The following is a 25,236-nucleotide window of genomic DNA, read 5'->3' as shown; positions in this document are numbered from 1 at the left end:
CTTGGTTACCTGCTATTTGTTATTCACTATGTCGTGAAACATGGAAGACGTGCAACGAACATTCCCAGAAGGATTTAAAGCAAGTGAATCATACATTGTTTTTAGGTCAGTAGGTCACCAGGACACTGTTTTGTCTTTTTTTTTTTTTTTTTTTTTTTTTAAATTTGTTTAGTTTATGTTTGAGAGAATATAATATATCTAATACAAACATAATGACACTTCTGCTTCAAGGCAGGTATGGGTTAATACACTTAGCTCAGTAATTATATTACATTTACAATGTTGTCTTTACTTGCGTTGCAAAAGTTCTTCAGTTATCTGCATATTGAATGGATAGAGCGGATAAAAGAAATGGATGTGAATTCATTTCGTGTGCTTGAGAAGCAAAATGGAACAGACATGCATTTCATACACCACAGGGTAAACTGCACCCATGTCAGAAACAATCGCATTATGCTATTAACACATCATCAGCTCTTTGCAAGCATCTGAACAGATGACATGATAACACACAGCTAGCCAAGAACACATCGTGATCATAAAGTTGACTCTATGCTGACCCCAGCCCAGCAGCCAGAGCCTGGTCATATAGCGTAGGCACTGATGAGCCTTACATTCTACGCATCTGCTTGTTTGTGTTTCTAAAGTTGGTTATGACACATCACAAAATAACCATTGCACACTTGAAAAAATGGTTTAATGAACACACACTTTTCAAGATGACAGAAGAAATACAAAAAACATCTATAAAATGCATGTCTTATTCAAGATTCATCGATCAGAGCAATTGTCCATTTTTCTTACAAATCTGTGGCGAGCAACTACATCATACACAGTAAGCACAATTTTATGTAGTTCAAATGCTAAAAAGATATTTAGAAATCCCAAACATTTCATTACAAGCATTCTATGCAAGATTCAGAAAGCAAATCCATACAGCACAAAGTAAAATTAAACAGATGGCTGCAAAGCGTACAATGTAACAACTCCTGCTGGATTTTTGTTTCCATGTTTAATTAAACATCCTGCTGGTGGTCGGGGCCTTTTCTTGGTGAACAGTAAGGCGACTATAGCTTGGTTCAGTTGATATCTAGAGCATGTTGTGCCTCTTTGTGTTATTTACTGGTTTGAAGGCAAGGCAGTGTGCTAATGTGTTTAAATATCAGCGTTTACCCAACAGTCATTCAAAGTATTTTACAAAATTGGATTAAAATAACTTTATTTTTGAAGAAAATATATGTATTAAAAATGAATTGATGAATGAACAGAAAAGTATGATTAAAATTTAAAAATGTTAAAAAAATATATAACACCGATTTAAAAACATATGTAAATATAGTGTAAAACAGGTAAACAATGATAGTAAATATCATTGAACACCTTTTTAATGAGAGCAGTTTATGTGATGTGACATTGATGAAATCCTGATTGGAAAATTTCATAGTAGAAATTTGTTTTCAAGCAGTTACTTAATCGTAATACGTAATCTTGCCAATAAATGGAAGATTTGAAATAGGCCAATAATTACTAATGGCCTCACTATCTGAATTTGTCCTTTTTGAAAAATACAGTCTTCACTGATGCAGAAGAAATACCAGGAAAAAACGTTCAGGAGCTAAGGTGCTGAAAAAAGTAAAAACAAGACAGCAAGTAAGAATAATGATGTAACAGGATTCTGTAGTCGGTAACAGTCAATTCTAACAGAGAAGCTCGATTTAAACTATGTGCTGATGTTGATTTTAGTTAAATTAGTCCTTGCACACATATGTTGGAGAAGCCCTGATTCCAAAGGTGCTATCTCATGGTTGTGTTGTTTCCTTGTGTTGCAGCCTGCAATAGGTTATTTAGGTTAGAGTTGTAGCTTTTCAGAGGCCTGTACTATGAAGCAAGTTCTACACACCCAGGGTATCTTTCTGTTATTTGGATTTACTTACTCTAACATCAGCAATTGAATAAACAGTTACACGAAGCTAGTTATCAACTCATTAACTCCAGGGTTTCCACTGCATGTTCACATAAAACGGTTGGTCAGATGCTGCCAACACCAATCTAAAAGGGGTGTTTCACGGGTCATATGACTCGTCCTCCACACAAAATGATCCCTACGAGTGTTGCTATCACAGACCTTATCAGATGATGATAAATGTTGATCAAAATTATGCAAAGAACATAAACTGTAAAATGCAACACTGTTGCAAAAAGGATGAGAGAAACTCATTAATCTTGTGACTTAGTGCATTGAGTGGTAAAGTAAACATTTTAATTCACATTAATTATTTTATGGCTGAGTGCATGCTCTGTGCTGTTGATTATTTCTAAGGTGATGGATGCACATTACAGCTGTTTACACTAGATGCATTTGAACATTAAAACTTACTGTCCCACAGGCTAATAAAGGAGATGTTGAAATGACTTCAGTTTGTCTGCAGATCAAAGTGACTTTGATTTGTTGAATAGGTATTCTTGGTGTTTTTCTTTTTGTGTCCCAGTGGCTGTATTATAAGATTTAGCAGCATTTAAAGTGAAGTATAAAAACATTTATACAATTTTATTAATTTTTTTTTTCAATGTTACTATGTTTACAGATTTTTAATCACCATTTGATAATGTCTGGTTTAGGTTGCGTAGGGATCATTTTGTGTATATGATCCATGAAATGCTCCTTTGAGATCAATCAGATGCTAAGACCACCCTTTTCATGTGAAAGAAGCTGGGAGTTAACTTGGCAAGTTGATAAACAGCTTCGTATGACTATGTATCCTGATCACCATTGAATCCAGGTAATTGAAAGATACTCTGGGTTTGCTTCATAGTATAGGGCCAGGCCTCTTGACAACAATAAACAACAACCATATGTTTGTAATGTCCCATAGCTGGTAATCATGATTGTTTCTTCAAAAGTGGTCTCTAGAAACCTTTCTGGTCACTCTTAAGAGGCTGGTAATGACCTGAAATTAAAATCTGCTGCTAACACTTGTCTCTACTTTCTTTCTTTGGCTTTTTAAAAAAACATTATTCAATCAGTATTTAAAGGAGTAAATTTCTTCATTCAGCCCAGGGTGAGGTTCTTGCTTTCTCGATTTCATCCTGCAGTATGAAGCGTGCTTGCACTCCCGGGGCAATTGTCATGTCTGACTCGTACTCGTATACATTATAATTGTCCTGAGAATTGTTTTCTTTGAATTTTGTTGCCCATTGCCACTGCCACCATTCATAGTTTTTTGTGGCGTTATTTTCAGAGCTATAGAAGCCTACCCATGCGTTTTTAAATTCAGACTTCCAGTTATGGAAAGACTTTGTCACTGTTAAGCGAGCACAAGCCTTGCCGTCATTTGCAAAGAGTTGCAGGTTAGCATTGTATCCTGTTATATTCACAGCTTTGGGATTTTTAAACTCACTGCCTCTGTCTATCTCCTTTCCTACTGATTTCCAGAAGAAAAATCGAGTCCTGACCTCATGCAGTCGTACCTGAAGGCCTTCATTCAGGGGTACTGATGTGTCATAACTGCTTGACGCTATGTTCTCAATACATTTAGAAGTCAGGGCTTTCTCTTCCTGATTATTCTGGTAAAGTGCCACCATCACATTTCGTTTAAGAAGGTCACTATGAACATTGCTCCAAATAATTCTGGCGTTTCCACTTTTGCCTGTTGTCACCTTCAGTTTTATCCCATTTCTATGATCCACTTGATCTTTTGCAGACATCCCAGAAGTGACATTTTGCCTGCTCTCAAAATCAGGTTGTGTGTTCCTTCTTGGTGCTGGCTGACGTCTGCTGTTGTGTTTGTGAGAGGAATACTTTTCTGGGATCACAATAAACAAAAACAGTCCAAGACAAGCAAGCTCATCCCAGATATCCATAATTTCCCATAGCTGGGAATCATCAGCACTGCTTCCAAAGCGGTCTCTGAGAGACCTCATTGAGTTGATGTTATTGCGGTCCAAGGAAAACTTTCTGATTGCTCTTAGGAGGCAGACGGTGACTGGATATGTATGTTGTGGATCATAATCTGTCCCTTGATCTTCATATGTCTCATAATGCTGTGTGATATAGACTTGGTCGATTATCCGTGCTGCATTCTGCTGCCTGACTCTAATTATAATGCGAACCCTGTTACTGTCCTCAATGTCCGACTCCGCGACATAATCTGGAAGTTCCAGTGATGCATCTTGGTAGCTATTACCAACAGTGTAGTATCGGTATCCCCTCGGCAGTGGGTCTAACAGCTCTTCATCGTTGCGATAATAATGTGAGCCATAAGCACCACTGTTTGGGTCAAAGGTCAGCAGGATATCATCATTGTTGTTAATGTCAATTTCATTGGCAAACCAGTGGAGCAAGCGGAGGCTGTACTCGGGCACAGACTGGCCAAAGCCTACCGTCTTCAGGTCACTGATTGAATTGAGCGCTCGTCTTACAGCTGACACAGAGGAGAGGGTCAGGAGGAGAGCCACACAGCAGCTGATTTGTCCTGATATCTTCAACATCCTGTAGAGATTTAAGAAGTTACTGGTTTCATTATTCATCTCTGCATCTTTACCTTACATTTGTTCATATTTTCCCAGTGGTCTTTAAACATTAGACATGTTTCCATATGAACCCTGCAGTAAGCTTTGCTAGTTATTGTGTGAGTGTGTCCGGGTGTGTGTGTGTCTGGGTGTGTGTACGTTTTGAGCTTTCCTGGTCCTTAAGTACAAGTTTGTCTGCTTCTAATTAAGCCAGAACGTTTTGTCCTGATGTTTGTTTGTGGGCTCATGAGCTGCTAAAATACAATTGCATGAGTAAACCTGAATATTTCCAAAAGCATTATCAAATTAATGTCTGTATTGACAGTTTTTGGGTTTTTTTAACACAGAATATACTTACTGATATAGCTGTGCTGCAATTCTAATGATGCTGCTGCTCATGGAGTGTTTATTATGATTGCTGCCTTTTCAGGAAGTAAAACAATCCACAACACAAAATATCGCAAAGTCCTCTGTAGACTCTGTGTAATAGAGACCAATAGTAACAATCCATCACATAAAAGCCTGCTTCAAATATTGAAATGCATTCAGTGGGTCAATAAAGCCATAGAACGAGGTGAATTTATGTTTGTGAATGTATGTTGTGTGGTTTTCTTCTTCTGTGTGAAAGGGTGCATTAGAAGTGTGTAATCCTCAAAGAGACAGTTGACTCTCAGTATTTATTGTAACTTACTCCATATAAATTCCTCGTACAATGCTGTTAGCTGCACTGTCGTGTAAATAATTTTCCATTCAGAATAAATTCTAAGCAGAGAAGCCTTTACAATAAAACCTAGAGTTAATCAGTCTCCAAATGATACAAATTAGCAGCAGAAAGTAAGAGAGCTTACCTGCCTTAGCCTGCTTCTGCCAGTGTCTGAGCTCTCTGTGTAGGAGCAGACATAACTCACTTTAGGTTTCTGTTTCCCTGAAAATGAAACTAAAGCAGCCGGAAAGGCTAGCGCTAACGGGAAGTTTCATAATACAGCTGTTTGCATGAAACCTCGTCCTCATGTTTCTTTGTGTTGTTTTGTTTTTAAAGCAGATTATTGGCCTCAAACACTTTTTTCCTTTTTTTTTTTTTTTTAAATCTTTTGCTATTATCAGAAAGTGTAGAAATCTACGTAGTGCATTGCAAACCTCATATCAGCTATGTTGTAAAACATAGAAGAGCCAGATGAAATTGAATCAAGTGAATCTTGTTTGTTATAGCCCAGTACCTAACCAGACCACACAGTTAATTTACTTTTTAAGCAAGACTAAAATATCAAATACAACGTTTGAGTCAACACAGTTGTAACACATCACATAAAATGACTGTCCCCAATTAAAAATACAGTTTAATGAGCACAACATTTTAAAAATGCAATACAATACCAAAACAGTAACACAACACGTCTCTGTCATTCATCTGTCAGAGTAATTGTCCGTTCTCCTCCCTGGATGAATCTGCTGGGAGTAACTACTGTTGATTAGACATGATTAGATATTTGACAAATACAAATGCACAATTTTGAAGTCCACACACAAAATGTTGATTTTTGTGACTTGCTGTCAAAGTGATTTATTACAAGCATGCTATAACCAGCCTGTCTTTTAAATCTAACACAAAATAAACTCATAGTCCAGGTTAAAACAAAAATGAAAAAAAGATAATGACATGGTTGCAAATTGTACAGCAGAAACTATTAGTCATGTAGTCAAACTCGGATAACTGCCCTGTTGTCCCGGTCAAGACAAAGATGCTCCAGGTTCTCTGGTCCTGAGCACAATTTCAGTTACTGATTAAACTATACTCTGTTGTTAGGGCTGTGTGATATGACCAAAATCTCATATCCCGATATTAAGACATCTATCGTCCGATAACGATATAAATCACAAAAATGTAACAATTTCTGTAAATTCTGTGAATCTCGGGCAGCTCGACTTGCGTGAAGTGTTTCCAGCTGGGCGTCGTGTACCTGGAGTCGAGTGTTTTAACTGATGCATGAAACTATACATTTTTAGACATAGGTTGTAACGGCCGCCGTTTTCTTTGTGAGTAATTATTACACAGCGTGCTGCGGGGAAAAGCTTGTTCTAACGTTTGAGTCTAAGGTTTATTTTTTAGCACCTGGCGGCTCTTTTTTGCTTCTCATCCGTAAATACTCGGCACCTTTCACGTGATTCAGTTTATTTTGAAAAGTCTCAACACGATCTTGAGCTTTATTGTGAAAGCTTTATGTGGAAAATAAACAAGCAGACACGCGATGGTTTTTCCGTTGTTGTTGCTAACGACAACGCATAAAAACAAGTGCTTGTCTGTCTGTAGTGTGGTTAAATATAAGAGAAAGAAAGAACTTTAAGAAATGAATATAGTCACTACAGTGGTCGTGTCCAAATTCATGGGCTGCATCCTCCTGAGGACTCAGAAGGTCGGGTAGGCCGGAAGTAAACGGCTGGGGAAATTGGACGGTCTAGCTTTCTGATTAGCGTCGCCGCTGTCTCGGTGGAGTTTAATAAACTCTGCCGTCTGCTCCTTGCCATCTAAATTATAACAGGACACTGGCGTAAATTCTCGACCGTCTCACACTTCTGTTTAATCAGTTTTCTGTTTGATGTTTATTCAGCTGTGTAAAAACCAAGGAGGAACCCACCTGGGGATTAATAAAGTTTTATTTTATCTAATCTAATCTAATAACTTTAATCTCAGCCAAACCGATTTACTCACAAACAAACAAAACACTGAAAAAAGCCCAACAATAACATTTTTAGGTTGTCTAAGTGACATATATTACGTTTAACCTGAGTAGCGAAAGTCCACGGTGATCTGAAAATGATGTGCCGGGAGTTGTGCCGTTCTCGGCGGCTTCAGTGACCCTCGAGCTCCCGACTAGCTATCAAGCTGGTGGGTAGCAGATGTCTTCGAAAATGTCGAGGCACTTTTGCAAATATGCGATATCTTGATAAACCGAGCAGATATTTGATGTTTACACAGCTACTTTCTCTCCTGAAAATATGTTAAAAGTTTATTTTGTGACCCAGAAAGATTAGTATGAGTAATTTTAAAACTTGGTAGCGGCCGCCATTGTTGGAAACTGGAGTTTGGCTGGGCCGCGCAATGAATTCTGGGATATGGTAGTTCACGAAGGACACACCCGACCCATCCTTCAAATTCGGGGAAAAGGAGGACGCATTTGTCGGCTGCATTCGGAGGAGTCTACGAATTTGAACAGCCTTCGGCACGTCGCTGTGACATAATCGGTCTACAAATGCGGCCTCAGGAGGATGCAGCCCATGAATTTGGACACGACCAGTGACCATCAAAATAATGAAAACATATTGCCGTAAACAGTTTACTTTGCGACACCACGAAACAAACGATAGCGTAAAATGCAACGATAGACGTTTTTATATCGTCATCCGATATATATCGTTATCTATCTGTTGTATTTATTTGCTGTTGACAAAAAGGAAATGAACAAAATGAAGACTAAAACAACCAAAGCGAGCAACCAATCATTCCAACCATTAGGTTGTCCATTTCTTCTTGTTGCAGCCTCTCTGTTTCCAGTGTCCCATGACTGGGACGCGTTTACACGATGTATCGGTGAGTTGTCCATACGAGCCCTTCTGATCTCTCTTAGGAGGTTAGTAGAGATCAGGTACGTTTGTTCTGGATCGTACTCTGACCTTTGGTAGTCAAATGTCTGATAATGCTGTGTAATATAGACTTGGTCTACTGTCTGTGACTGCTCCCTGACTCTAATTATGATTCGGGCCCTGTTTCTCCTATGAGATGGAAGCTGGAGTGATGTCTGTTGATTGACATTGCCAAGAGTGTAGTATCTGTACCCCCTTGGCAATTCATCTAGCAACCCCTCAAAGTTGCCGTAATGATGTGAGCCATAATCACAGTGTGGGTCAAAGTTCAGTCGTATGACACCATTTGTATCAATTTCAATTTTGTTGGCAAACCAGCGGAGCAATTCTTGGCTCTCCATAGGTACCCCTTGGCCAAATCTGACTGACTGTAGCTCACTGATTGAATTGAGCATTCGTTTTACAGCTGAAACTGATGTAAAGATCAGAAGAGCCACACAGCAGCAGATGATCTTTCCTGACATCTTCATCAGCCTGTAGAGAGATTTAAGTAGTTAGTGAAACCATGCATTTTTCATCCTTACAAGGTTTTTTTTTTTTTTTGTCTTTTTGTGTGACCTGTGATACATATAATAGTTATGATTACATATTTTTATCACCATGCTACCATTTAAGAAAGGACTTTAATTTTTCTTTCCTAGTCTGTGATTAAGTGTTAATCATTTGGTCGTACAAACACTGAAACGGGTTTCATTTACTTTTCCTGGTGAATGGTATTAGCCATTCAACCCAGGGAACAACAAATGTTACAAAGTTACAAAATCATTTCTAAAAATGTCTCTTTATTTCTTAAATAAAGAGATTTTGTTTTTAACTTAAATTCAGAAATTCTCTTGTTTTCCCAAACAGTCTTAACTTCCTGAACAGGACCTGAGAGGAGGTAATGATAGGGGAGCGTCACACTAGTAACTCTTCATTTATAATCAAAACTTGTTTGACTTGTCCACTGATGCCTCCTGTCAGCTGCAGATAAACAAGAGGGCGGGATCACTGAACGGTCTGCTTAGAGTAATTAAACAAAGCAGATTTTGTTTGAGAGATTCCGAAAATGTTTTCATGTTGTATTAGATAAAGCCAGTTGCTAATCTTAATGAATTGTATTTCACTTTTTATTGGCCATGGCACTGGTTTCATGACACTCCCAATAACTGTGTCAGGAAGTTACACAAATTAAAATTCAAAGCTTTAATACTAATCCTGCAGACTTGCAGATCATATTGAATGACAGTATGTATGCTTGTAATTAGTCAAAAGGCATACGTAGTGCACGGTAACAGACTCCATGTCAAATCCACTTTGTTGTGTATGGAATATTTTGTCACCTGCTGAATATATTCTGCATTATAGACGTGGGTAAATTCCTCACCAGTCGAGTAAGGAATTTAGAAAATGAGGGAACTTACCTGTGTTGGTATGCTTCTCTCAGTCTGATCTATTTGTTGTGTGAGAGCAGTTTTAACTTCTTTTAGGTTTTGCTTTCCTTGTAAATAAATCCAGAGGAGCTTTGACAGTTGTTAAGAGGAAGTTGAAAAACAACTGTGTTCATTTGACTTCCTTCCGTTTTTAAAGACAAAAAACATTTCAGTATCTGGTAGTTTGGCAGTCACGTGTCTGTTAACAGCTGATTATTGGCCATTTATGAGCAGGCTTGTAATGGAAGCTTTGAATATGGGCGTGTCTGCCTTATGGCAGGGTGTCGAACTGTGACACTGCAGTAGTCTCTCCTGTACCAAATGATCACATATGAATTTCACACATTGTGCACATGTTTTTGAATTTGGTGTTTTCTTGAATGATTGTTGTTTTCTTAATTTAAGTTTTTATTGTTTAAAGATGATCTGTAGTCATTATATAAAAACTTGAGATTATTTCTGTGTCCAAAAATATGTATGTGTCACAGCTCATGACTTTACTAGAGTAGATTGAAATATTTGCACATAATCTGCTTTTTGTTTGAGACTGGATGTTTTTGTTTGTTTTAATGCAGGTTATTGGTCTCTCACACTGGCTGCATTTTTGGTCTTTTGCCATTATCAGGACGTGTAGAAATTTACTATTACTTTTTTATTTTATTATTACTTTACTATTATATCAGCTACATTTTGAAACTTGGAAGACACAGATGGATTTGAATCAAGTGAATCGTATATTTATTTTAGGCCAGTAAGTCACCAGGGCATGCAGTTAGTTTTCATTGTGAACAATGCACATATATCTAATATGTGCATATCTAATACAACTTTTGAATCAAGACGGTTACAACACATCATTGAAAATGACCATCTCACGCTTGAAAATACAGTTTAATGAGCACAAAAGTTTCAAGATTACAGAGAAAATTCAAAAGCATCAGTCAAATACACTCTTAATCAACATGTCTGTCATTTCTCCATCAGCATTATTGTCCTTGAGCCTCACTGGATGAATCTGCTGGGAGTCACTACTGTTAGATTAGACATGAGTAGATATTGTACAGATGATGCACAGTAAGAACCATTTTGAGTAGCTAATATACAAAATATTGATTTGGCCTTTCACTGAAAGCATGCTGTGGGTCTATCCATTTTAAATTTTCAAACTTAGCACAAAATTAACTCATATTAGAGAGTAAAAATAACAAGTGAAAAGTGGAAAGTTTTATAACACTTTTACAAAATTTCTCATCAGTCATCTAGTGGTACAGATGTTGCAACTGGCTAATTGTTTTTTCCCAAAACAAGTGAAGACCATGTTCAAAATAAAGATCCAGATGGTTTTCTGGTCCAACAGTTACAGTTAGTTTGAGTCTATCTTGGAACAAGTTTTCTCTTCACATTGTTTACTCATTTTTTATTTGCTGCTGCGAACAAAAGAGAAAACAGCAACTACCACAAAAACTGCAAACAACAAACGACATAAGAAACCTAGACAGTCTTGAATGTTGCTCCATGAATCATTTCTTCTTGATGCCAACTGGACTTGGTTACAGTAGGATTGTACTGGCCCAGCATACCCCACAATGTGGAACAACAGTCCGAGAGAAGCAAGGTGACCCCACATGTTTCTGATGCGTTCTAACTGCAAATCATTAGCCCTGCGTCCAAAGCGATCCCTAAGATACCTTAATGATATCATGTCATCACTGTCCATAGAAAACTCTCTGATCTCTCTTAAGAGGTTGGTAGTGATCTCGTACGTCTGATGTCGATCATAATCTGACCTTTGATGGTTAAATTGGTTATAATGCTGCGTGATATAGACACGCTCTACTTGTCGCACTCCAGATGCCTCCCTGACTCTAATAACGACTCGAACTCTGTTTCCATGTCCTGACTGGGCTCGGACATGAGGTGGAAGTGGGACTGATGTTGATGCATTGATGTTACCGATGGTGTAGTATGTGGATCCCAGCGATAGTTCAAACAGCCTCCCACTGTTGCCATAATAGTGGGACCCATAATCATGGTTTGGGTTAAAGTTCAGATGTATGACATCGTTTCTGTCAATGTTAACAGTGTTGGCAAACCAGTGGAGCAGCACAAGACTGTGGATCGGCACAGACTGGCCGAAGCCTACTGACATCAAATCATTGATTGAATTGAGTGTTCGTCTTACAGCTGACACAGAAGTCAGGGTCAGGAGCAGAGCCACACAGCAACAGATGATCTTTCCTGACATCTTCATCAGCCTGTAGAGAGATTTAAGTAGTTAGTGAATCCATGCATTTTCCGCCCTTACAAAGTTTTTTTTTTTTTGTCTTTTTGTGTGACCTGTGATGCATATAATAGTTATGATTACATATTTTTATCAACATGCTACCATTTAAAAAAGGACTTTAATTTTTCTTTCCTAGTCTGTGATTAAGCGTTAATCATTTGGTCGTACAAACACTGAAACAGGTTTTATTTACTTTTCCTGGTAAATGGTATTTTCACCAGGAAAAGTAAATTAAAGTTTTATTAAATTAGAAGGGGGGGGGGGGGTGTTAACCCAGGGAACAACAAATGTTATAAAGTTACAAAATCATTTATAAAAATGTCTCTTTATTTCTTAAATAAAGAGATTTTGTTTTTAACTTAAATTCAGAAATTCTCTTGTTTTACCAAACAGTCTTAACTTCCTGAACAGGACCTGAGAGGAGGTAATGATAGGGGAGTGTCACACTAGTAACTCTTCATTTATAATCAAAACTTGTTTGACTTGTCCACTGATGCCTCCTGTCAGCTGCAGATAAACAAGAGGGCGGGATCACTGAACGGTCTGCTTAGAGTAATTAAACAAAGCAGATTTTGTTTGAGAGATTCTGAAAATGTTTTCATGTTGTATTAGATAAAGCCAGTTGCTAATCTTAATGAATTGTATTTCACTTTTTATTGGCCATGGCACTGGTTTCATGACACTCCCAATAACTGTGTCAGGAAGTTACACAAATTAAAATTCAAAGCTTTAATACTAATCCTGCAGACTTGCAGATCATATTGAATGGAAGTATGTATGCTTGTAATTAGTCCAAATCCACTTTGTTGTGTATGGAATATTTTGTCACCTGCTGAATATATTCTGCATTATAGACGTGGGTAAATTCCTCACCAGTCGAGTAAGGAATTTAGAAAATGAGGGAACTTACCTGTGTCGGTATGCTTCTCTCAGTCTGATCTATTTGTTGTGTGAGAGCAGTTTTAACTTCTTTTAGGTTTCGCTTTCCTTGTAAATAAATCCAGAGGAGCTTTGACAGTTGTGAAGAGGAAGTTGAAAAACAACTGTGTCCATTTGACTTCCTTCCGTCTTTAAAGACAAAAAACATTTCAGTATCTGGTAGTTTGGCAGTCACGTGTCTGTTAACAGCTGATTATTGGCCATTTATGAGCAGGCTTGTAATGGAAACTTTGAATATGGGCGTGTCTGCCTTGGGTGTCGAACTGTGACACTGCAGTAGTCTCTCCTGTACCAAATGATCACATATGAATTTCACACATTGTGCACATGTTTTTGAATTTGGTGTTTTCTTGAATGATTGTTGTTTTCTTAATTTAAGTTTTTATTGTTTAAAGATGATCTGTAGTCATTATATAAAAACTTGAGATTATTTCTGTGTCCAAAAATATGTATGTGTCACAGCTCATGACTTTACTAGAGTAGATTGAAATATTTGCACATAATCTGCTTTTTGTTTGAGACTGGATGTTTTTGTTTGTTTTAATGCAGGTTATTGGTCTCTCACACTGGCTGCATTTTTGGTCTTTTGCCATTATCAGGACGTGTAGAAATTTACTATTACTTTTTTATTTTATTATTACTTTACTATTATATCAGCTACATTTTGAAACTTGGAAGACACAGATGGATTTGAATCAAGTGAATCGTATATTTATTTTAGGCCAGTAAGTCACCAGGGCATGCAGTTAGTTTTCATTGTGAACAATGCACATATATCTAATATGTGCATGTCTAATACAACTTTTGAATCAAGACGGTTACAACACATCATTGAAAATGACCATCTCACGCTTGAAAATACAGTTTAATGAGCACAAAAGTTTCAAGATTACAGAGAAAATACAAAAGCATCAGTCAAATACACTCTTAATCAACATGTCTGTCATTTCTCCATCAGCATTATTGTCCTTGAGCCTCACTGGATGAATCTGCTGGGAGTCACTACTGTTAGATTAGACATGAGTAGATATTGTACAGATGATGCACAGTAAGAACCATTTTGAGTAGCTAATATACAAAATATTGATTTGGCCTTTCACTGAAAGCATGCTGTGGGTCTATCCATTTTAAATTTTCAAACTTAGCACAAAATTAACTCATATTAGAGAGTAAAAATAACAAGTGAAAAGTGGAAAGTTTTATAACACTTACAAAATTTCTCATCAGTCATCTAGTGGTACAGATGTTGCAACTGGCTAATTGTTTTTTCCCAAAACAAGTGAAGACCATGTTCAAAATAAAGATCCAGATGGTTTTCTGGTCCAACAGTTACAGTTAGTTTGAGTCTATCTTGGAACAAGTTTTCTCTTCACATTGTTTACTCATTTTTTATTTGCTGCTGCGAACAAAAGAGAAAACAAAACAGCAACTACCAAAAAAACTGCAAACAACAAACGACATAAGAAACCTAGACAGTCTTGAATGTTGCTCCATAAATCATTTCTTCTTGATGCCAACTGGACTTGGTTACAGTAGGATTGTACTGGCCCAGCATACCCCACAATGTGGAACAACAGTCCGAGAGAAGCAAGGTGACCCCACATGTTTCTGATGCGTTCTAACTGCAAATCATTAGCCCTGCGTCCAAAGCGATCCCTAAGATACCTTAATGATATCATGTCATCACTGTCCATAGAAAACTCTCTGATCTCTCTTAAGAGGTTGGTAGTGATCTCGTACGTCTGATGTCGATCATAATCTGACCTTTGATGGTTAAATTGGTTATAATGCTGCGTGATATAGACACGCTCTACTTGTCGCACTCCATATGCCTCCCTGACTCTAATAACGACTCGAACTCTGTTTCCATGTCCTGACTGGGCTCGGACATGAGGTGGAAGTGGGACTGATGTTGATGCATTGATGTTACCGATGGTGTAGTATGTGGATCCCAGCGATAGTTCAAACAGCCTCCCACTGTTGCCATAATAGTGGGACCCATAATCATGGTTTGGGTTAAAGTTCAGATGTATGACATCGTTTCTGTCAATGTTAACAGTGTTGGCAAACCAGTGGAGCAGCACAAGACTGTGGATCGGCACAGACTGGCCGAAGCCTACTGACATCAAATCATTGATTGAATTGAGTGTTCGTCTTACAGCTGACACAGAAGTCAGGGTCAGGAGCAGAGCCACACAGCACAGTAATTCTTGCTGACGTCATCATCATCCTGTAGAGAAATTTACATGTTTATTAGTTTTATTGTTCGTCCATATTTTAGCCCATGCTGTCATTGTGACCAGTGATCTAATAATTATGTGATGTTTTCATTACCATGCAATCATTTGTCCTACTCTGTATTTAAACATTATTTAAAACTGGTTTCACAGGTGTTTTCCCCCTGATTAATACCATCCATTATGTGATGAAGCCTCCTTTCAGCTTCAGATAAATAACAAAGTAAAAGTCCCTAAACGGTCAGGTTAAAGAAGAGCAATAAAACAAAGTAGATATTGTTTTATGGCAGTTTTAGAGTCAAAGACTTGTAACGAAAACATGCCTTAACATTTGTATTTGTCCAAACAGTGATCCTAATGAATTAATTTAGAATTTAATTTTTTTCAGTCTGGCACTGGTCCCATGAAAATCACCTAAACTAACTAGATTTTAAACTAATTAAACAAAACAAATTGAAAATTGTTGCTGCAGACTTAAGTGCAATTTTGCAGGAGTGTTTGTATTTGCAAGAAAAACTTATGGGAAGACAGACGGAGTGAAATGTAATCCACTTCATAGTGAAATCTAATACAAAAAATGGTCAACTTCATTGTATTCGTAAATATTTTGTCACCTGATAAACGCTGCATTAGTGATTGTAAATTTGTCAGCAGTCATGTGAGCAAAAGTAAGCGAAAATGTAGCCGCTAGAAAACAAGACGCTCACCTGTGTAAATCTGCTGCTTTCGATGGGTGGTCTGTATGTTTGTGTGAGGCTGTAGTAACTCCCTTTAGATTTCACTTTCCTTAGAAACGAAACCAGGAAAACAAGCTTTGCCGGTTGTTTTGCTGTTAGAGGAAATCTGACAGTCTGCCTGTTAAAAAAGACTTCTTCACTGTAATAGAGCAAAACCAGCTTGCATTTCAGTGTGGGGTTTTTTTTTTTTTTTTTTTTGTTCTGTTTTGTTTCTTTTTGTGGTAATTTGGTTCTGTTAAAATACAAAAGCTGATTATTGGTCATTTAATCCAAAGTCTGAATATGGGTGTGTCTGCCCGACTGCAGAGGTGAGGGACTGAAATTGCAGTCGAGTCTCTCGTGTTGTAGTTGAGTGAATTTTAAATAGTGTACACGTGTTTTTAATGGCTATGTTTTCATTTATAATTTGTTTACTTTAGTTTTCGTTGTTTAAAGATGTTCTGTAGTTCCTGTCACCATATAAAAACTTTACGATTATGTACAAAGATGTTTGCACCACAACTCAAATTTTAAGTTTCATCATGTTAAAATAACTAAATATACGCTTGCCAAATTTTTAGATATGCAAGTTTTGCACTGCAAAGCTGAGGCTGGAGACTGACCTATGCTGTTTTGAAGCTCGTGGAGCTGCTTCTACTGCTGCAACTCTACCAGCTACCAGCAGATGCTGCTGTCACACAGGTAGTTGGCCTTGCACCTGGAAGGTAGCGCCTGGAGCTGGAAAACATTTGTCAAAGATACGTTGAAGTCCACTGTATTATACATTAAGAAGCACAATACACAAACACAGAGCTGAGTGGCTCAGTGTCGGCATACACACACATCGGGTGGAGGAGGGTGAAGGAGCTGTTTTCAGAACCCTGAGAGGGCCTCATTCAGCTGTTTACTAAATCCTCCTCAGTGAGGAAGTACTTCCTCTTCCCAGAGAATTGGATTCATGTGACATCTTCAAACCCCCCCCCCCACACACACACACACACACACACCCCCACACCCCCACACTGTTTCTATTACTTCAGAGGACACTGACCTACATTAATTTCCGGTAGATTTGCCCTAAAGTTGGCCCCTAAATGTTATTTACATTGCGAGTGTTTACTCTTCATCTCCAAATGGAAATCCAAGCGTCACAGTGTGACGGTGCACAATAGATTTTTAGGTTAAGTAAACTCACAAATGTTTACACATAAAGACATGCTCAAGTTTCTCCTTTTATCCTGTACGGAGGCTTAAGTATTCCTTCTGGGTGAGGTAGAAACACACACACACACACACACAAAGGAAACATTTAGTTTCTCCGTGGCCACCACCCACATCTTTCACATGAGCAGCATGAGTGTTGCAGAAATGAATAAGGTCCTTGCTGTTGATCTAATTTTTCTGTACTTGCTTTTTCGTTTTTTAGAAACCTCAGCATGCATGTCAGCTAACGAACCTTTATTTATTTATTTTTGGTAGTGTCATTTATCAGCCTAAGATGGTTCATAGCAGAACTGTACACACACCCTGTGCACTGCAGTCTACTGAATACTGATTTAAGATGTGTTGCAGCCCTCTGTATTAGTCGTACACTACACTATTTTCCTGTGGAGGAAAAAGACAACCTGTGATGCCTTTAATGTAATGCGCCCAGTCAATCTATGGTTCTTCTGTATCTCTGTGTTATGAAAGTCCAACTGCAAGGAATACTGTCAGGGGTCAGCCAGGCAGCTTCATGCTCTGCCTGCCAGTACATGACACCATCTTGGCTCAGCGTGGCCCACAAACTTCAGCCCCTGACATCGGCTTTCTGTCTCCTTCTCCTCAAAATTAAGATTTTTTTTTTTTCTTCTTTCATTTAAGAAGGCCGTGTCCCCAGCAGCACAGCAGCTCTGTAATAAAGAAGTCTGCCAAGTTATGTCAGATCAAACAAATGATGGTTGGCCCACGCTGCATGCATGCATGCACGGTTCACTCAGGAGTCAGCGTTTTTAAGAAGAAAATCTGAAAGAGGGAATTTGTATCTCATAAAAAGTCTATTTTAGGCTTAAAAAAAGACAAGTTAATAGTGAGACCTTTGGAGAGCAGCTCCTGAGTGGCAGTGATGTTCAGAAGAGGAGTTTGTGTTTCGAGTTCAGAGTGGCACAGTTTTATGCACACAGCTGTTTACGTGACTTCAGGATGATGCTTTAGTCTTCCTAAATGTGGATTTTAATTTGTCTTAAGTCATGACCATTGCCCCTTTTTATTTAAACTATCTGTGGCTTGCTTCATCACTGGCATTGCTGCAATGCATATTAGGAGTGAAAAGCTCTGTTATGTCTTCCTATTGTATTATCTGCATAATCCACAGAAGAAGATTTCAAAGATGATTGTGTCGTGTTGGTGAAAAAAAGTGCAGCTGAGTAATAAACCAGCTCCTAAACCCATTATTAAGTGCTGTCAGAATTATCTACATTTCCAGTGTCTCCACTTTAAACATCAGGTTTTTATTGGGGAGATAAAGGTGAGCTTCAGAAAGAGTGAGTTGAAAAGAACGAAAAAGGTCAAAGAGCGAAAAGCTGTAAGAGAGACGGGGCCCCGAGTTTGGGGGAAATTGCAGGGTTCTCCACCCTGTAAAACTAACGACAACAAGGGTTTATTTTACGTCCATATTTGGTAAAAACCTGGTTTTTATCACAGTTACAAGTCCAGCTATGTTTGTGTGTCGGATTTAATGAATCGTGTGTTGGTATTGTGCAGGACTCAGGTCCATATTGATGTTTCAGTTTCGTTAGATGGACATTGTTTAAAAGCCCTGGTTTATTTTGGCCTCTGAGTTTGAGTAATGACACGTCTCTCCAACATATTACGCCTGGTTTTTTTCAGGAACCTGACTGTTCGTTTCAAGGAATGCAGGTGTTGCCCAGAGTGTGTGTGTGTGTGTGTGTGTGTGTGTGTGTCTGTTCATGTGGCTGTAAGGTTAAACTCAAGTTGCTGCACTGGTGTGTAATTACACTTCCTGTGAGCCTGAAAACAGCTGTTCCCTTCCTCTTTAATCTGGCATGAATATACACACTTCCAAAGAGTAGTAATCAGCCAAAGTGATTGGTTTGTTCTCAGGTACTGGAAGATAAGGGATCAGGTGTTTTTAACATCTCCTTTTGCCATTCTTTAGATTTCGTCTTTTCGTCTTTTGTTTATATTTTCACTGGAAAATAGTAATAGTTGTTGGTGTTTGCACTGTCATAATCAAATCTTTATTTTGAACATATAAGTAACAAGTGTCAATACGTATTAGGGAATAAAAGACAAATAAACACAATCATTAAAAGCCATCATATTCAAGAGGAAAACAAGAACAAGATGTTGACCATATCCTGGTCAGCCATTCCTACCCCCATCTAACTCATCTTATACATCTGTTTACAGTATACAATCTAATATATGCTATAAATAAATATACCTGCCTAATACATGGATTCATGTTATATTATTTTATTGCTTTTCATACTTTGTCATACTTTGTATACATGTGGCTTTTATTGTTACTGTAACAGCATTAAAGTGTTTGTACATCATCCCTGTAATGTTTTTTACTGTTGAAATGTCTGAGGATATCTTATCCAGGCTCTTGACTGTTGCCAAGCATTTCAGTTTAGTTGCTGTGGGATTATTCAGTACTTACAAAAGCTGCTTTAAAAAAACAACAATTTCCTGTGAATTTTTAAAAAAAAGGATAAATGTCATCATATCCCCTGCTCTGTCTGCTTGATTTCTTTGGCTTTATCTAAAACATTTTTACTCTTTTGTTTTTTCTTTTAAATGATTTGCTGTAAAAGCCAATATGATATAAAATTTGCAAAGAGGGGGAAAAGAAATCAGTGAGTCTTGATTTATGGAGGGTACTGATTTGTTAAAGGGACTGAGTGTTAGTAGTTTGACGTAAAGATGAGGAGATAAGGAGTCCAGACAAAGTAATTAGTTTTTTGTTTTTTAATGTGGGACTTGAGGAGAAGCTGGCCTAAAGCCTGCAGAGCTGCAGGCGCACGCACACACAGCTCTTCTGTTGTTTCTTTATCGCAGCCACTGACTCTCTGTCTTTGTCCGTTCTCTGCTAACATTTACTTTTTATCGCATTGGAAGTTGTGGGGGTGTTTTTTCCCTTTTATTTGTCAGAGGGAGGGTCGGGGTTATTTGAAGGAAGTGGGCGTGTGGTGTTGCCTTGCGTGCAGAGTCACATGACAGGCATGGGTGGGAGGGGCAGGCAGGGAGCTTCCAGAGCCACAGCAGAGTTTGGCCTCTCACTGGAGCGCTGCACTTCGACAGGGGACAGCTCATACACACAAACACTTCACACACGGTGAGTGCTTTGCATACTGGCAGGGTGTGTGTGTGTGTGTGTGTGTGTGTGTGTGTGTTAAAAATCAGTTGGAAGTGGAGGAAGGAAGTTTTGTCCTTTGTTCTCGATTTGTGTGTTTGTCTTCTTAGCAGAAAGAAAACAGTTTGTTTTTGAGTCCAGCTGTTCAAACATGTAATGTTACTGATGTGTTTTAACCAAGCTTAAATATGCACGTGGCTATTAATTTGTTTGTTGTAAAGAAGCATGGCTGTGTATTTCACAGACAGTGCTCAGGATCTCAGGTTGGGATATTTTTCTCATTTTTGTGTGAGCATGCTTTCACGGATAATTACCATTGTTCAGATTTTGCATTCTGTCTTTCATCTCCTAAATGTTGTGCATGTCTGCTGTGTGGCACGCATTTTTTTCTGTTTAAACTCCCAGTTTTATTTTTGTTTCCTTCCTCCTGACGTTGTCCACACACTGGACTGCTGTTGCTGACAATGACATATTACCAGGCTAAATACGTATGCAGAGTGGACAGTTAGCACCTCACACGTGGTTCGTAGGCTTTGATGTGCTTTTGGAAAGTACAGTGAAGGAATCCTTTTAGGAAAGTAGAACAGGCTAGCCTCGGATTAGTGTTTCTTTATGAGCTCTGTACAGATCAGGTTTCTCTTTCACTACTTGTTCTGCTCTTGTTTAAGCACTGACAAAGTGATAGTGCGAGTTCTTGGCTATGGGGTCATGTGGCAGCAGCTGATGACAACGCTGGGCCTCAGAATTTATCATCCAGGCTTTGTTATCCAAAGTTGACCTGGAGAATACAAGGAATTCCTCTCAGCAGCTAATATCAAACCGGTGGAAACACCAACCGCCCCTCACCTTTTCAGAAAGTCACCCGCCTCTGGTTTGCCTCAGAAACACACACATATGCGCGCACACACACGCAGAGCTGCTGAAAGGAGCTCTGTTGTGGCCCCTGTGCAGAACAGACTGTGGCCTTTCACCACTGTTTAATGGGAAGCTGAAAAGGTCATCGTTACCTTCTGCATCTTGCGTGTCTTTGTCTGTCTGTGCACATCGGGAGTCAAGAAGTTAGATCAGTAAGATTGTGTATCTATTTTGGAATTTAGCATCATGAGTTTGAAATGCAAAACATTTCATGAATGTAACCGGAGCTCTGTAAAATCGATAACATTTCATCTCTGTTGGATTCCCCGGGAGCAGATTCTCTGAATAACTGGTTTGCGTTTTCTAGTACATGTATGTGCGTTAGATGTTCACCACAAGAGAAGAGTGGAAAAAGGGAAACTGTCGTATTTTTGTTGTAATTTGTTGCATATAAATTTTGAGATGATTCAGTCGTCTGCAAGTGTTGATGTTGATAGATTAGCAATGAAGATGTTAAAAGAAAACAATTCTAAACTTACATAACACAATAAGCTCATGTTCCCTTTATAGGGAACGCTTTTAAGGTCTAATGTAACAAGTGTTTGGCTGTCTACACCTACAGTGACCTAGAAGTGTCATGCTGCCACACACGATAAATATACGACTTTAAAATCTTCAAAGGTGAGGAGATGATGGTGATTCACTTGAAATTAACTGAAATAACATGTAAATATGAACTACTTTGAGTAAGGAGTCACATTTCAAGTTAAACTGACACTGTGACGTCACTTATTGTCCACTACACCCTTAAGCTTTGTATGTGGGTCAAACACAGTCCATAAATACTGCTGCTGAGACTTGGAGAGGACCCAGGTGACAGGCTTCAGCTCGCACACAGGCTGTAGACTGTGTCAGAGGAGTGCTGCTGACAGCATTTTTGATGGAATAGTGAGTTTGTGTTTTCTAAGGATTTGAACACCTTGAGCCTTCTGTCTCAATAGTGAAGGACAGCTGCCCTCTAAGTCCACCTTTAGTCAACTGAGCATTAAAGTAACATTGGTTAGTTTGTAGATAATTTGGTATTTATAATTATGTCTGTGCAATGTTAAAAAAGCAGAACTTTTTCAACTGAGTTCGCTGTACTTTTTTTTTTGTTTTGTTTAAATAACACTTCTTCTAACTGTTGTTTCTAAGGTGAGGCGTGTGCACGAACAGAGGTCAGATTCCTCAACCCCCTGCCCCTCTAGACCCACACTCACTGTCAGCTAACCATTTCACTGATACACTTTGACCCATTCACTGAGATTACATTGGTTCAGTCCACATGCTCTATTACTGTCAGCAAGTACCCAATAGGTAATGGATAACTAATGTATTATTTAGCCTAGCCACAAAGACGCTCACAAAACTGACAACTTCCTGATTCATTTTGCTTTCGTGTAAACTCAGAGGGTAAAGTTTAGCAGTTGCTTTAGGGTGGAATATTTTTTTGTAAGGCATGATCTGCTGCAGTGGAATGTATTTCCTTAACTGTAGATGTTTAGTTGAAACTAAATCAGCCTGAGCCTTGAATTGAGTCAATAAGTCTTCTTGCTTGCACTTGGGTGTCCGCACGGTAAATTGAGGCATGCATGCATTTAATAATGTATAGGTGAAACCTTACCTGATGCGCTCAGTGATTTGATTTTTTTTTTTCCTTTTTTCCTTTCTTTCTTTTTTCTTTTGGAGCTGCTTGGTGTAAGAATTAGCTGAAGAGCCTAGAAAGACAACAGCTCTCTTGTGCACCACCACAGCTTAGAGGCCGAACACATTCCTCTGGAAGTCTAGACAAACCTGTGGGCTTCTGCTGTCATTACAGTAATTTACATTTCTCTGCTGTCTGCAAAGTAACCCTAGCTGCTGATGCTGCATGCTGCAAATACAAAGTTGTATGTTGTTAAGAGACTGATTATCATTGGTTTTAAGCATCTGCATCATTTCCAGGCAAATAGTGGCAGGTGACATAATCTCTCAGGCACATTTCTCCTGAGAGCTGAACGATGAGTCTGGGAATTCGGCTTTGTTGCAAAAACACTCAGGCTGTTGTGTTATTAAAGTCAGTGTTTGCACTGCCACCAAACCAATTTCCCCTTTTTATTAAAAGGCTTCACTGTCAGAGGGTGGGTAACTGGGTTTGTGTGTTTGTGTGTGTTGTAAACCCATGTGGTCTGGGGGTATCGAATTGATTCAATGCTGGAGGGCTACCGGAACCCCAGTTCAATGTAATTGAATACATTTTTATCGCTTCTACACAAGTTTCTCAGCTGTGTTTGCACCATCTCTTGTGGGAAATCAACCATAAAAAAGGCAGCTTGAGAATCAGTCGTTTTTATCACATTGAATAAAATAAAATTTGAAGCAGCCCGCACACTCCTCAAGAGGCATCTGGGTTACCATCAAAACAAATCTAGCGGCGTTAAGATGAGACACGACTGCAAACCGCCTTCATCCTGTATGGGAATGTAAATGGAAGACAAACGCAGCAGATGTTTTTAACCAGCCCATAAATAGATTGTTAAAAAGAACAAAGATCTCAAAACCCATTTAGTGGATTAGTAAACCAATGTGTCTTTGACATACAGCTCCAAACAAGCACTTAGATTAACCTGAACTTGTGCATTTTATCGCTTGATGGGATTAATGCCTAGTGGTGGATACTAAATTATTGAGCTGTCATTGCTATGAAACAAATTAAGCCTGCTGTTACGTGGAGCTTGGACACAAACTCTTTCAATTTACCTTTTCAATCAAATATAATTAAGGTTATCTGTAGGAATTCACCAGCTTTGTGTTGGTGTTGATACAATGGATTAAATTAATATATGCGTGGCTGTTCCCTAAATTTTCCTGGATGCAATCAATCTGGATGAAACTTACTGTATAAACTGCCTACAGTTGGGAGTGAAGGGAGGGAGATGGAGCACAACTGAGGAGGAGAGTGGGGATGAATAATTAAATTAAATGCAAAGTGGTGTATAAACACAAGCAAGCAGGAGGTGTGGAGATCTTTCCAAGGATGGGATTTGGAAGCTGTTTCCAGGAATCCACAACATGTGGTCAAAATGCTAATTGATTATTAGAATAAGCCGCCTCAGATGTTTCAGCAGCCAAATCATGGCTAGTTTAACAAAGCAGTTTTCTGCTGTGCTAATGGGATCAGTTAGCCATTTTATCATTATAAACCCACATTGGGTAATACAGTGTAACACAGGGGCGATGCTGGCTGAGAGTTTGTTTTATTAAAAATCATAAATCATTTTGTGATGAATGGACCCATTAGACAGCAAGTGTCATTTACTACATTCTTGATCCGTTTCATGTAACGTTGGATAAAAACAAATCTAATTTCCTTTGAAAAACAGTTTTTGTGACTGTAGGTTTTGAGCAATTGTTTGGATCTTATCATCCGTAGCTTAGTGTTTGTTTAAAGCCTGGCATTTAATCATTCGGTGCAATGCTTTAGTAGAGAAAGCATTTGTGTACGTTATGGCTCATTAAAATAGTAGAAAAACTGTGGAACTGCCTGCATGTTGTATAAAACAGTTGTAAAAGTGAAGCGATGAAGGGAAAGATTTTGTACAATCAGTTTTACAGATGCCCTGAGTGAGTCAGTGTTGCAGATAACAAACACTCCAAGTTTCCATCCTTTTCTCTCTCTGGATTCCTCTAAATTCTACAGAGTTTATTCAAAGGGTCAAACCACAGGTTTGTCATGAGGGGACTAACCTCAGTGCAGCTCTTTCCAACCTAAACTGGGAACATGATCTCTGACCTGCTCACCACCCTGTTGAGATCAACACCCTGGACAGCTAAGCCATGGCTCAGTGGTTCTGGCCACACTGCATCTAAACATAGGCGACAGAGTCACATTTTTCTTCATACTCCTTTGTAGTTTTAGTGCCTTTTGAAAAGACCATCCAGTGAACAGGGAGATGTTTAGCTGGATTCGAATGTATTTGCATCTCAGTTTGGAGGCCTGTGTGTAGTTAGTGAGGAATGCCCCAGGCCCAAAACTGGAATAAATCACAATCTCTGCAATCCACACTTTTTTTTCCTCCCCTCCTTCTCCCCCTCTGCATGCCTTTCTTTGTCCTCCTCTCACTGACCTTATCTTGTTTACCTCCCCCCTACTCAACGACAGCCATCTTCCTTTTTGCTTCTCCTCTGTATCTCATGCCTATCTGCACACGTCTGCCTTTTTTTTTTTTTTTTTTTTTCTCTCCACACTTCGGTCTTCTTCTTTTCC

At 38.7% G+C, this 25,236-nt stretch overlaps 2 protein-coding genes across 11 annotated transcripts in view; one reads left to right on the top strand and one right to left on the bottom strand.

Moving 5' to 3' along the window:
- The window catches only part of LOC101463953 (septin-9), an 81,579-nt gene that overhangs the window by 43,156 nt on the left and 13,187 nt on the right, over window positions 1–25,236 (top strand). Inside the window, exon 1 of one of the 7 annotated variants that reach the window (XM_012921085.2) lies at window positions 19,982–20,078. The exons of the other annotated variants lie outside the window; for them this stretch is intronic. The gene's annotated coding sequence lies outside the window, so the exon portion shown is untranslated. Of the gene's footprint in view, window positions 1–19,981; window positions 20,079–25,236 lie in introns of those variants that run through there. 7 annotated transcript variants of the gene reach the window in all.
- LOC101487574 (uncharacterized) lies at window positions 681–5,440 on the bottom strand. 4 transcript variants are annotated; one of them, XM_076883123.1, is made up of 3 exons: window positions 5,358–5,411; window positions 4,868–4,988; window positions 681–4,489 (listed from the first exon to the last, which is right to left on the bottom strand). In XM_076883123.1, the coding sequence occupies exons 2-3, from the start codon at window positions 4,906–4,908 to the stop codon at window positions 3,046–3,048; spliced, it is 1,485 nt and encodes a 494-aa protein (XP_076739238.1). In that variant the 5' UTR covers window positions 4,909–4,988; window positions 5,358–5,411; the 3' UTR covers window positions 681–3,045. The 4 variants fall into 4 exon arrangements, with proteins under 4 accessions (XP_076739238.1, XP_004558470.2, XP_076739239.1 ...); XM_004558413.4 differs by lacking the exon at window positions 4,868–4,988 and having other exon boundaries at window positions 5,358–5,440; XM_076883124.1 differs by lacking the exon at window positions 5,358–5,411 and having other exon boundaries at window positions 4,868–5,153.

Source organism: Maylandia zebra, linkage group LG4, assembly GCF_041146795.1.
Source record: "Maylandia zebra isolate NMK-2024a linkage group LG4, Mzebra_GT3a, whole genome shotgun sequence".
Taxonomy (NCBI): Eukaryota; Metazoa; Chordata; class Actinopteri; order Cichliformes; family Cichlidae; genus Maylandia; species Maylandia zebra.
The sequence above is the reverse complement of the archived record's forward strand: the minus strand, read 5'-3'. Positions and strand labels throughout refer to the sequence as shown.

What these genes read in the sequence shown, in the direction of transcription:
- LOC101487574 (XM_076883123.1), bottom strand. Translation starts at nt 4,908, where the DNA reads ATGAGCAGCAGCATCATTAGAATTGCAGCACAGCTATATCA. An exon ending in ATTGCAGCACAGCTATATCA is followed by an intron (nt 4,490 to 4,867) that starts GTAAGTATATTC and finishes AAATCTCTACAG; the next exon opens with GATGTTGAAGATATCAGGAC.